This window comes from Thermochaetoides thermophila (assembly GCF_000221225.1).
Source record: "Thermochaetoides thermophila DSM 1495 unplaced genomic scaffold scf7180000011820, whole genome shotgun sequence".
NCBI lineage: Eukaryota > Fungi > Ascomycota > Sordariomycetes > Sordariales > Chaetomiaceae > Thermochaetoides > Thermochaetoides thermophila.
In genome coordinates this window covers 3,185,950-3,198,590 of record NW_006383036.1, presented here as the reverse complement: position 1 = coordinate 3,198,590, position 12,641 = coordinate 3,185,950, and the positions used below count along the sequence as shown (strand labels likewise).

The following is a 12,641-nucleotide window of genomic DNA, read 5'->3' as shown; positions in this document are numbered from 1 at the left end:
TGAAATTGCTCGGCGCGGACGAGTACGACGATAACAGACGAACACCATGGCATCCGAGACGACAGAAGAGACTCGACCCCCTCCCAGCTTTAAGGGCCGTCTCCAGCTCGAAAGCTTCATGTATAACGGTAGCGGATTGCGGAGAAGCCCCCGTCTCTCTGGAGCCTTGTCATACAGCGCACCTCCGACTCCGTCAGCGGCTCAACCCAATTTGTCGTCCAAGCGCAAAGAGCCACCATCACAGAACTCACAGGATGGAGCCAGCGACGGCGATGGCAACGGTACTTCCTCTTCCTCCTCTGCCAGCAATTCTCAAGCCAAACGCAAGCGTGTCCGCCAGCCATCCTCTTACGCCCCTCCATCTACCTATGCCCATCTCCCTCCTCTTCCTGACTCTCTCGGGCCCAACCTCTTAGTCCTCTTCGTTGGCTTAAACCCGGGCATTGAAACAGCTCGCTCGGGACACGCCTACGCCCATCCAACCAACCTTTTCTGGAGGCTTCTCTACTCGTCGGGCGTCACGCCTCGACTATGCTCACCCACCGAAGACCGGCAAATGCCAGCGCTGTACTCGTTGGGGCTGACAAATATCGTCTCAAGGCCCAGTCGGAATGGCGCCGAGCTGAGTAAACAAGAAATGGATGCTGGCGTGGACATATTGGAGAAAAAAACCAGGATATGGAGGCCAGAGGTAGTGTGTATTGTTGGGAAAAGTATCTGGGAGAGTATTTGGAGAGTCAAGCATGGAAAGGCTATAAAGCCTGCCGAATTCCGGTATGGATGGCAAGATGAGACGGAGAATATGGGCGTGGTAGGTCCCCAAGGGCAGAAAGAAGAGGAGAAGGAGGAGGGAGTGGAGTACTCACCGGACTGGAAGGGGGCGAGGGTCTTTGTGGCGACAAGCACGAGTGGGTTGGCAGCTACGTTGAAACCCAAGGAGAAGGAGGCGATCTGGAAAGAATTGGGAGACTGGGTCGTCAAACGACGGGCAGAGCGAGTAGCAGCGGCAGACAGATCCTGACAGATTACAAAATTTAGGCATGGTCGCGAAACCACCTAATCTTGGTACAATCTGATACCCCTCTGAACTAGAAAGATATTGAAGTATGGACCTCGAAATCACATAAAAATCCAACATATTAACTGCCCGAGCAAGCAAACAAAAACGGTATTAACAAGACCTCTACTGAGCAGTGGAAATGGCCAGTTTTGAATGTGCCTGACCTAGTGAATTTACAGTCCTCTTTTGGCTTGGAAATTCAGACCGAAAAAACCATGGCGCAAACAGCTGCAAGAACTGGCCACCAGCCTGCATGAATCAACAAAGTCTGGGTTCCAACACCGGCATCTTCCTCACCACCTGAGGCTGTCGTACCATTGGGAAGCGTGCCATTAATCAAGATGGTGACCGTGCCGTTGACCTCAGCAATCGTAACGAGGGTGTGGTTAAGCGAATCATAGTCGCCGTTGCCGATTAAGAGAGTCATATATTGCTTGAACTGGTCGCTATCATCCCAGTCGCAGCCGCAGACTAGATAGGGTTCGCAAGCGCAGATGACGGGCCTTGACTCTTCCTGGTTGCTTGTCTCGTTGAAGAAGACCCAAGGCTCGGGATGTGGATACAGGTAAGCGCCATAGAGCCAGACTCCAGGCCAGAAGGCGAGCACAGAAGCGCCTAGGAAGATGGGCACAAGACCCGCGTGTTTGGACTTCTCACCCGACTTGTACGGAATCGCGCCGCCGCCGCCATAGTAGGCTCCACCGCCGTATGGAGCGCTGCCGTACACCGGGCGCGGTCCACTGCCACTCTTCGTTTGGCCGCCGACATTGGATGAGGAGGACGTGCGCCCACTATGATTGGGATCGATTAGCATGCGCGTCAGTATGCGACTCGGTTAAAGGAGTGGAATGAAGTGCGCTTCGGAAGAGGAAAGCGTACCCTGAGGAGCTGCTGCTGGAAGAGCTGCTGCCACGTCCACCACCTCCACCGCCTCCTCCGCGACCACCACCGCCACCGCCTCCCTTGCGCTTCCAGAGTTCGTTCTTGGAGATGTCGCGCTTGCCATTTCGTGTCAATTGGTGTGCAGCGACCTCTAAGGATGGAGGTGAGAGCTGCGCTACCGCTGCCGAAATGGCCGCGATAGCAATGGAGACTTGTAACAACCGCATAATGAGCTGCGAACCAGGAAAGTGTTAATCAGAGTTCCAATGTATGGGCAACTGGTAATAGGCAAGGCGATCAAGATTCTTGAACCTATGATCGCGATTATGATTTAAATGGATGCGCGATTGTAACAAGAAGGAATCTGCAAGTCGGGGAGTGGTTGGCTGCAAACGCCCCCTTCGAAGATAAGGCTGAATGCTCCGGGCGAATGTAATGCTTTCCACTTGCCAAGCCTCTTAAAAAGTCTGATCTGGAGTTTGAAATCAAGCAAGCCGAGGGCTAACGTGACACCACCGAAAGGAAAGTCAGCTGGCGCGTGACGCGCTAAAGAGACAGGAAAAAAAGAGAGTTAGCACAGTCGCGGTCCATTTGCTCACATATGTTGTGCTGGGTTTCTCCTCACTTGCTTGGCAGCACGCTCTCTCAGCCCAATTGTTTTAGTCGAAAACGCTGGCTCGTTGACCAAGGATTGCAGGGGGTTCCGTAAGTCCAAGGGCAGCTCTGTCCACAATCTTAAAAAGCCACAATCTTTAAGTGTGATGCTTGCTTGAAACAAGGCCTGATTGTTGTGACTTGTTTAACCAGTTGGGCGCTGGGCATCCGCTGGCGTCTGAACCTTTGCATATCAATGGCAATTTTTTCTCTCAACTGCTGATTCCAGGCGCTGATAAGACATAAAAGGCTCAAGGCTCTCGCCCATCACTGGAACAGGTCATGAAGTGGTGTAAGGCAGCATGCCCTGCCCCTCCTTCGAAATACAACCACTGTAGGTAATAAGGCGTGATGAATGGTACCACACTGAGGAGCAGTTACGGTGGCTGTGTGGGCCCTGGGTTACACCGTGTCGGGGTTTTGGAAGCATTCCGGCTGCATGGTTCACATACCAAGCAATCAGCAGCTTTCTGCAGGAACACCTTGTCGCCTACAAAGGCACTAGTATGACGAAAATAGCGACAAAGAACAGCGACCTATTTCAAAATCTGTTCCCACACTTCAATCTTGAGAGCAGGCTGTCAAATATTATTGAAGCCGGTATCATAGAATACAGAGCTCTGTTTGATGTCTTGGGCTCATAAACTGATCAACAAGCCACTGTTATTGTTACAATAATACATGTAATCTACCGAATTGTGGGGGGATAACGGATTCATACCATCCATGCATTACACTGCCTACTCTGTACGCCTTCTAATAAGCCTTGCCTGTTCCCCTCCTCCCCACCTTCAACACAGATGCTCTCGCTTACGAGTCCACGACACCCAAGCTGTTGTTGCTAAATCACCTACTTTTCCGAGGTCGAGCCGAATCATCACACAATACTGCCTCTCTTTTTACCAACATGCCTTCTACCCAGCCGGATGACCAAGCCCTGTGGAACAAGCTCAAATCGGTACATCCCGCGTCAAGCGTTACGCTTGACAAGCCGTTAACCATAAAGTAACACAGCCTACCTACTCATTCCAATCATGCCTCTATCCATAAGGCAAGAAATTTTCATTCATTGTGTAGACACCCAGGAACTAAAAGGTATGCAAAAGAAGCACAACAACCACGCCGGACAGCCAGACACAACCATCACCCTCCCTGAAGAGAATTGAAGACACCCTAGCCGCGCGGTTGCGTGAGCTTCGAAATCGAACGAACAGCCACGATCTTGCCCCAGGACCAGCAAAAGGAGAGTCTCAACCGTTGCAGGGTATCTTGCCAAATAATACTTCTAAAAGCCAGACAGAGCCTGCTAGAAGCGATAAGTCTGGAGCAAGCCAGCCCCCTGAGGAACCGGTGGTGTCAAAACAGAAAGTTGCGTTAGTCTCCACTCGCAAGGAGTATTCAGTCTCTACTGGGTTCTCTGGGGCTGGACTGGCAGAAGATGATGAGGAGGTTGTTGACCAGCTTCTTGAAAGTCTTGCGGATGAAGATTTCGACCTTACTGCTGCCGAAGTCGGCTCGATTCTTTTGCCAGGAAACAACACAAGGGTCGACGAGGATAAAACGGTCAGCCACCTACAGTCGACACGAAGAGAACCTACCATATCGGAGGCAGTTAACGATGATAACTCCGACGGAGAGCAGATGGACCAAGCGGTAGAGTCGATCCTTACTGAGATCACAGAGGAACTTAAGAGATTACCACTCCCCTCGGCGTCAGCAACTTCAGAAAAGGCCCAACACGGGATAGATGATCAACAGCCCCAGATCCAGTCAGACCAAGCCGGAGTCGAGCCCTCGAAGTCAATCACTAAGACAGCTGATGCTGATGTTACTTTCCTGAACCTTCCTTCCGTGCCTTCTCGGCTAGTCGACCCAGTCCCTAGCCACGAAATAGCCCATCATCAGCAGAAAGAGGAAGACGTCGACCAAGATATTGCCCTCAGGTTATTCTCGCTTAAAGGAATTGGCTACGACGCCTTTGGGATGCCGATTGCCCCGACCTTCGACCCTCTGAAACACAGTCCGGCGTCTAAGAGCAGTACAAAGGGCACCGGGCTGCTTCGATCCAAGTATTCGGACGAAGACTTGAAGACTTGGTGCATTGTCTGCCTAGAGGATGCTACGATCCGATGTCTTGGGTGCAACAGTGACGTGTATTGCGACCGGTGCTGGGGTGAAATGCATGTCGGACCGAGAGCAAGCTATGATGACCGCGGACACCGGTGGGTGAAACTTGGAAAGACGGGTGAGAATTGAAGCAGGGCAACTGCCTGTGTTATGGTCGTCTCTTCCATAAACTTCTGCTAAGCGACAGTGTCCAATCGAAGTCATCAACGCTCTCTTTCCCACGTCTTCGCAAATCAACTTGGACACGTGGTATTGAAAATCTCCTCTTCTGTCAGCAACATCATTGTGGCTGTGCCCGGAGAAGTTCTCATAATTGGATATAAGCCGGCCACAACCAGAGTTTTTAGATACATGCCGCACATTCGGTACAACTATTCGCTCAATTTGAGCCAGTCAAAGATGAAAATCACTCGTCGCCTTGACAACTCTTCATACCATCCCGAAACCAGACCCATGAGCTTTTCCGTAGTCCTTTCAAACAGTCTTATGACAAATTCCCATACACCTGTTGCAAACCCACAAGTAAAATTCAGGTAATGCATATCCGGAGTCCCAACGTCCTATTACCACACCGTAACAACCCGTGGCCCTACAGATACAGAACAAGATATGAAACAAAATAAACTAATACGGTCATTGCAAATCATTCTCCTTCCCAACCTTCCCTCTCTGAATAGCCCACGTAGCTCAAACTCTCAAAGCGGACGAGCCTTCTGTACCCGTCCCATACCCCTCATGACTGTGACCATGGCCTTGGTTCACCCTCCCAGTGATATCCTGCCACGTCGCGCCGAACCTCCTCCCCGTACTAGCCAACAACCCTTCATCCTCCGCATCAGCCGCCGCATCAATCTCGCTCATGTCGAGCCTTGGCGTGCGGAACAGCGTGGTGAGGAAGACAATCAAGAACACTCCGAGAAAGACGAACTGTGCCCAAAAGTCGATGGCACCAAACACGGGCCAATTGAGCGTCACGCGGTTCAGGAAGGTCGACATGACCGTTGGCGTGCATACGTCCTTGGCTGCCGGCTGGCTGAACACCTCGGAGCAAGGGCGAACCATTTCCCGGAGTTTGCGGCAATCGGGCTGCAGACCGGGGAGGGCGGGCCGGTTGACGCAGAAGGTTTGTGTGCCGTAGATCGCATATTGGGGAGCGGCTAGCATCGCTACAGCGTAGTTTATTGCGAGGATAATCAAGGCGAGCATGATGGTTGCCATGAGGAGGGCCTGAGGGGCGGTTCGGCCTTTACGGATTTGGAAGATGCGTACCCAGAGGAAGCGGATGCCGATTGAGGCGAGGCCGGTGATAGAGCTGCTGAAGAAGAGGAGGATAATGAACGCCATTAGGATGTAGTCGACCGGGAAGACCTTAGCTGCCTGGACAAAAATCCAGTTGACGGGCTGGAAGACGTTCAGATGGCCGAGGATATAGCCGCAGTGTTGTTTACAGACAGAGTTAGCTGCCTTGTCGATAGCAGTGATGAGCATAGAAACCCAAACCACAAGCGCAACGAGGAGCAGAAGGATGCCTCCAAGAAGCTTCAGGGGTCGGAAGACGGCTTCGAGCTTGGTCCAGACCCAATAGATATAGCCACGACCGTCTCCTCGAGCTTCGGCTGCGAGACGCTGGCGACGAACAAGAGTTCTCTCTTCACGGAGGAGCGCGTCCAACTCACGCCGATCCTTGGATGACATGCCTCCAGGACGGCCGGTGTTGCGCATCTCGAGCTGTCTCTGTCGCTCACGGTTTCGCTCCAGAGCAGTCGCCGTCGTTGCTGAGAGCTGCGGTGCTGATATGGAGGGGGCAGACTTGATAGCTGAAACGGGCAGCAGAGCCATTCCTGCACCCGTGTAGAGGATGTAGAGGAGCGTGCCAAGCGTCATGAGCAAGCCGACTCCAAAGGTCAATGCCTTCTCACCATTGTTGGCGGCAAGCAAGCGCTTGAAGTAATCAAGGTCCATGTGCGGACGATGACTGTTGCCAGCGGCGGGGACGAAGAAGCCGATAAGGAAGAGGATGACGACCATGAACGCGAAGGCAAGCGTGTACCTCAAGGCATGCCAGAAACGAGTAACCTTAGTGGTTGTGCCCTCTTCTTCTTCAACTTCGTCATGCTCTTCGTACCAGAAGTAGGCAAAGGGGATAAAGATGAGACATAAAAGCGCATCGAAACTGTACAGTGTATAGTACACAATCTCGAGGGTACGAAGAATGCCTTCAACTCGTTCAGGAGTAGCCCATTCTTTCTTAGCGCCGAGATGCACCGACCCTGTTGAAGAGACGAGTGCAATATCCACGGGAAGCAGGAAGACGGTCGCAAGAAGAGCAGTTATACTGACAGTCGAAACGAGGTTGGTGACGATGGAGCGCTCATGAGGGCTTTGCCAGGTGTAAGTCGTGATGACGGCGACAAGCAAGACCAATACCACGGCAACGCCATAGGCGGTCCAGATCAGGCTTGTCTGCAGGACGTCGGCCTTCATGGTTCCTTTGGGAAGGAAAGTGCCGTCGAACTTTTCAACTTGATGCTGAAATGATGGCGATGGAGGCAGAATTCACGAAAGGGATATATTCGATGTGTAAGCGAAGGATGCAACGGGTGTGGCATTCAATGTCAGTGTCAAAATGTTGGAAAGTCGGGCAAGCCCGCTCTGAAACTGGTTGGAATTTGGAATTGGTTTTAGGACATCAAGAGTTCATCACCAAAATTCCCTTCATCCTAAAATCATGACCCGTACATGAGCATTTCATGCCTCAGGTGGCCTGGTAGGCGCGTAATTCTACTGTGACGCAATGACGCAGGGACTAGATTCCAACAGGAACACCACGCCAACACAGTCCCACGGGCGAAGCTCTCTTCCGGTGTGGACCCTGCCATACGTCAGGTTCCCACTGCCCCACTTGGTCTGAGCTTCAACCCCGCTGCCCCACATAGATCTGTGCCAAGATCGTGGGCGCAACGGAATTTGCTTGGCTAGGGTCTGTTCCTAGCAGGGCCAATCCGCGACTTGCAGCGCAGCGCGTTCGCGTGGAAGCTTGAATTCCGAAGTTGAGAGAAGCTTCACATTTCCTCGACCAGCTCCAACTGATAAGCGAGCGTTTCGCCTTCGTTCGACCAGCCTTTTTGCCGACAGACGAGAAAGACATGCAATTATCAGGTTGGCAATGCAGTGCTACACAGAGCTGACGCCGCCGACGGGCGTGACGCACTCCATCACCCTGCAACTGATCCCCGGGCAGGGCACCAACCTCGTTGTCGCAAAGTCGTCGCTGCTCCAGGTGTTTCGCACGAAGACTGTTACGACCGAAATCGACACGTTGCAGACAAATGGCGCGAGCAAAGGTCGAAGCGCCGCCCGGTACGAGAACCGACTAGCGAACGACGACGACGGCCTCGAAGCCTCTTTCCTGGGCGGCGACAGCCTGGGCTTTCGAGCCGATCGCACGACTAACACGAAGCTGGTCCTCGTCTACGAGACCCCGTTGGCCGGGACGGTAATTGGACTCTCCAAGATCAAAACGTCGACGTCGCGCTCCGGTTGCGAATCGCTGCTACTGGCCTTTCGCGATGCAAAGCTTAGTCTGGTCGAGTGGGATGCAGAACGCAATGCACTGGGAACTGTGTCGATTCACTACTACGAACAAGAGGAACTGCAGGGGAGCCCATGGGCCGCCCCTTTGAGCCACTACGTCAACTTCTTGGTCGCCGATCCGGGCAGCAGGTGTGCCGCACTCAAGTTCGCCGCCAGGAACCTGGCCATCCTGCCCTTCAGGCAGGTCGACGAGGACATCGACATGGGAGACTGGGATGAGGAGCTAGATGGCCCACGGCCGCAGAAGGATGTGTCGAATGCTGCCGTCAGTAATGGAGCTAGCAACATAGAAGACACACCATATTCACCTTCATTTGTCTTGCGACTCTCCAATCTTGACCCAAGCCTACTCCATCCTGTGCACCTGGCCTTCTTGCATGAATATCGAGAACCCACCTTTGGTATTCTCGCCTCTACCAGCAGCGCTTCAAACGCCCTCGGCCGAAAGGACCATTACACATACATGGTCTTTACCTTAGACTTGCAACAAAAGGCTTCTACCACCATCCTCTCCGTCAGCGGCCTGCCCCAAGACCTCTATCGCGTTGTGCCTCTGCCAGCTCCTGTTGGTGGTGCCCTACTCGTCGGCTGTAACGAGCTGATTCATATCGACCAGTCCGGCAAGCCCAATGGAGTTGCTGTTAATCCAATGACAAAACAGTGCACGTCCTTCGGTCTCGCTGACCAATCTGATCTTAATATTCGCCTTGAGGGCTGCATCATCGATGTGTTGACTCCTGATTTGGGTGAATTTCTCATGATCCTGAACGATGGTCGGATGGTCTTGATAACATTCCGCATCGATGGCCGCACAGTCTCAGGTCTCGAGCTGAGGCTAGTTCCCCCAGCCTCCGGTGGTACCATCATCCCGGGTCGCATCTCTACCCTTTCGAGGATTGGCAAGAACGTTATGTTCGCCGGCTCTGAAGAGGGTGACTCTTTGGTGTTTGGTTGGACCAAGAAGCAGACCCAGGCTGGACGTAGAAAGTCTAAACCGAGAGATGACGACTTCTACATGGATGACTATGAAGAGGAGGAAGAAGAGGTGGATGAGGATGACTTGTATGGCGAGGAGACCACATCTCATCACCAACCCGTATCAGCGGCCAGCAGCCTGCTTAGCGGCGACCTGAGCTTCCGTATCCATGATCGGTTGATTAGCATTGCTCCTATCCAGTCCATGACATATGGCCAGCCAGTCTGGATGCCAGGCAGCGAGGAGGAACGCAACTCTATTGGTGTTCATGCCGATTTGCAGTTGGTATGCGCTGTCGGCCGAGATAAATCTTCGTGCCTCGCGACAATGAACCTGGCTATTCAACCCAAAGTCATTGGCCAGTTCGAGTTTTCCGAGGCGAGGGGCTTCTGGACAATGTGCGCAAAGAAGCCCATTCCCAAGTCCCTCCAGAGCGATAAGGGAGTGAGTGTCCTTGGCGGCAATGACTATGATACGGGAGGACAGTATGACAGGTTCATGATTGTCGCCAAGGTTGACCTGGATGGGTACGAGAAGTCCGACGTGTATGCTCTGACTGCGGCCGGGTTTGAGGGTCTGTGCGGCACGGAGTTCGATCCTGCAGCCGGCATCACGATAGAAGCGGGTACCATGGGCAAGGGAAGTCGAATTGTCCAGATTCTCAAGTCTGAAGTTCGGTCTTATGACGGAGGTATAACTTTGACCATCCTGAACCACCTCTTAACTTTGCGCGCTGACGGATTGCATCAGACTTTGGACTCAGCCAGATCGTTCCCATGATGGATGAAGAAACTGGTGCTGAGCCGCGTGCCGTCACTGCTAGTATCGCTGACCCATATCTCCTAATTATCCGGGACGACTCGAGCGCGTTCATTGCCGGCATCGACAGTAGCAATGAGCTCGAGGAGCTCCGGAAAGAGGACAAGGTTCTCGTCTCTAGCAAGTGGTTAAGCGGTTGTCTCTACAATGACAGCACAGCGATCTTTGCAGAAGAAACTGCCAAGAGCTCGAAACCCACTCAAAGCATTCTTCTCTTCCTTCTGAGCTCCAGCGGTGCTCTCTACGTATGTTCATGGCTCCGAGCTCCCTTCAGTCTCAGCGTGCTCAGCTAACGCACTTAGATCTACCGTCTGCCCGATCTCTCAAAACCAATATATGTCACTGATGGCCTGGCATATATACCACCAGCTCTTTCGTCTGACTTCACGGTCAGGAAAGGGACGCCCAAAGAAGCGATCACTGAAATCATGGTGGCTGACCTCGGTGATACCACGCATAAATCGCCTTACCTCATTGTCAGTCTCTCATCCACCTTATTTTCAGAATTGTGTTGGACTAATTCCCTACAAGCTTCGCCACTCCAACGACGATTTGACAATATACCAGCCATACCGCTACAAGCTTGGGACTGGACAGGTCTTTTCCAAAACTTTGTTCTTCCAGAAGCTGCCGAACCCATCCTTCGCAAGAGCTCCAGAAGAAACAGAGCAGGACGATGTCCCGCCACAACCCCGTCTCCTCTCGATGCGCAGGTGCAACAATATTGCAGGATATAGCACAGTTTTCCTTCCTGGACATTCGCCGAGCTTCATCTTGAAATCAGCTAAGTCCATGCCACGGGTGGTCCCACTGCAGGGTGCTGGTGTGATCGCGATGAGCCCCTTCCACACCGAGGGCTGTGATCATGGCTTCATCTACGCCGATTCCCACAATATCGCTCGAGTAACACAAATACCGGAAGACTGGAGTTATGCCGAGCTTGGTCTTGCGGTCAAAAAAGTCCCCATTGGAGAGGATATTGCAGCTGTGGCATACCATCCCCCACAGCAGTGCTACGTCGTTGGTTGCAACGCTTCTGAACCATTCGAGCTGCCCAAGGACGATGATTACCACAAGGAATGGGCGCGCGAGAACCTCGTGTTCAAACCTACCCTTGACCGTGGTCTGCTCAAATTGATTAGCCCCATTACCTGGACGGTCATTGACACGGTACAGTTGGAGCCATGCGAGACAGTTCTCTGCGTCGAGACCCTGAACCTCGAAGTCTCCGAATCTACCAACGAGAGAAGGCAGCTCATTGCCGTTGGGACGGCCCTGACCAAGGGCGAAGACTTGCCCACTAGAGGACGAGTCCACGTTTACGACATCGCCGACGTCATCCCCGAGCCGGGCAAGCCCGAGACGAGCAAGAAGCTCAAGCTCATTGCCAAGGAGGACATCCCCAGAGGAGCGGTGACTGCTCTGTCGGAGATCGGCACTCAGGGTTTGATGCTTGTGGCCCAGGGTCAGAAGTGCATGGTTCGGGGTCTCAAGGAGGATGGTACCCTCTTGCCGGTCGCATTCATGGACATGAGCTGCTACGTCACAGCGGCAAAGGAGCTGCCGGGGACTGGATTGTGCCTGATGGCAGATGCCTTTAAGGGCGTCTGGTTTGTCGGTTACACCGAGGAGCCATACAAGATGATGCTATTCGGGAAAAGCTCAACCAAACTCGAAGTTCTCACCGCTGACTTCTTGCCGGATGGGAAAGAGCTCTTTATTGTGGCGTGCGATGCTGATGGGCATATTCACATCCTCCAGTTCGATCCTGAGCGTAAGTGCCTTCAATTCATCTATAAAGAAACCAAGGCGCTGACCCCTTCCAGATCCCAAGTCCCTCCAGGGCCACCTCCTCCTGCACCGCACCTCCTTCAATACAGGCGCCCACAACCCAACTAAATCCCTTCTCCTCCCATCTACCCTCCCTACGGACACCCCCTCAACTATCGACGGCTCCAATCCTAACACCAACAACACCAACGGCACTCCCAATGCCTCAAATCTAGCCCCCTACGACGCAACCGAACGTCCCCACATCCTCCTCCTCTGCTCTCCAACCGGCCTCATTGCTGCACTCCGTCCCCTCTCTGAATCTTCCTACCGTCGCCTCTCCTCCCTCGCCGCACAGCTCGTCAACTCCTTGCCACACGCAGCAGGCCTCAACCCCAAAGGGTATCGCATGCCAAGCGCGGATTGCCCACCTGCCGGTGTCGACGCAAGCGTGGGTAGGAATATTGTGGACGGAACGGTCTTGGAGAGGTTTACCGAGTTGGGAATGGCCCGTAGGGCAGAGTTGGCTGGTAGGGCTGGGTATGCGGGGATTGGGGAGGTCAGGGCTGAGTTGGAGGGTGTGTTGGGATGGGCTGGATTAGGGTATTTCTGAGGTTGATTGATGGGTGCGGGGGGTATAACTAGTTGGGTTGACTTGGGGAAGAATTGTAGACCGTGTATCTGTGGTTTTGTTTGCTGTTCGGTTCTAAAGGGAATAAATAATGCATGGAATTGATGCTGTGAAACTATTCCTAGTCT

At 53.0% G+C, this 12,641-nt stretch overlaps 5 protein-coding genes across 5 annotated transcripts; 3 read left to right on the top strand and 2 right to left on the bottom strand.

The window, feature by feature from the left end:
* Positions 1 to 46: 46 nt before the first annotated feature.
* Positions 47 to 1,021, top strand: CTHT_0058600 (hydrolase-like protein; the record flags this gene model as incomplete). Its single annotated transcript, XM_006696117.1, has 1 exon — positions 47 to 1,021. One exon carries the CDS (start codon positions 47 to 49, stop codon positions 1,019 to 1,021), a length of 975 nt encoding a protein of 324 aa, XP_006696180.1.
* Positions 1,022 to 1,259: 238 nt separating this feature from the next.
* On the bottom strand, positions 1,260 to 2,169 carry CTHT_0058590 (uncharacterized protein; the record flags this gene model as incomplete). The annotated part of the gene is made up of 2 exons (XM_006696116.1): positions 1,260 to 1,851; positions 1,940 to 2,169. The coding sequence occupies 2 exons, from the start codon at positions 2,167 to 2,169 to the stop codon at positions 1,260 to 1,262; spliced, it is 822 nt and encodes a 273-aa protein (XP_006696179.1).
* A 1,334-nt stretch (positions 2,170 to 3,503) lies between these two features.
* On the top strand, positions 3,504 to 4,852 carry CTHT_0058580 (uncharacterized protein; the record flags this gene model as incomplete). The annotated part of the gene is made up of 2 exons (XM_006696115.1): positions 3,504 to 3,554; positions 3,893 to 4,852. The coding sequence occupies 2 exons, from the start codon at positions 3,504 to 3,506 to the stop codon at positions 4,850 to 4,852; spliced, it is 1,011 nt and encodes a 336-aa protein (XP_006696178.1).
* A 558-nt stretch (positions 4,853 to 5,410) lies between these two features.
* CTHT_0058570 (putative cobalamin binding protein) lies at positions 5,411 to 7,207 on the bottom strand (the record flags this gene model as incomplete). Its single annotated transcript, XM_006696114.1, has 1 exon — positions 5,411 to 7,207. The coding sequence occupies one exon, from the start codon at positions 7,205 to 7,207 to the stop codon at positions 5,411 to 5,413; it is 1,797 nt and encodes a 598-aa protein (XP_006696177.1).
* A 682-nt stretch (positions 7,208 to 7,889) lies between these two features.
* CTHT_0058560 (uncharacterized protein) lies at positions 7,890 to 12,495 on the top strand (the record flags this gene model as incomplete). Its single annotated transcript, XM_006696113.1, has 5 exons — positions 7,890 to 9,984; positions 10,044 to 10,357; positions 10,415 to 10,588; positions 10,644 to 11,886; positions 11,939 to 12,495. 5 exons carry the CDS (start codon positions 7,890 to 7,892, stop codon positions 12,493 to 12,495), a joined length of 4,383 nt encoding a protein of 1,460 aa, XP_006696176.1.
* Between the last annotated feature and the right edge of the window lie 146 nt (positions 12,496 to 12,641).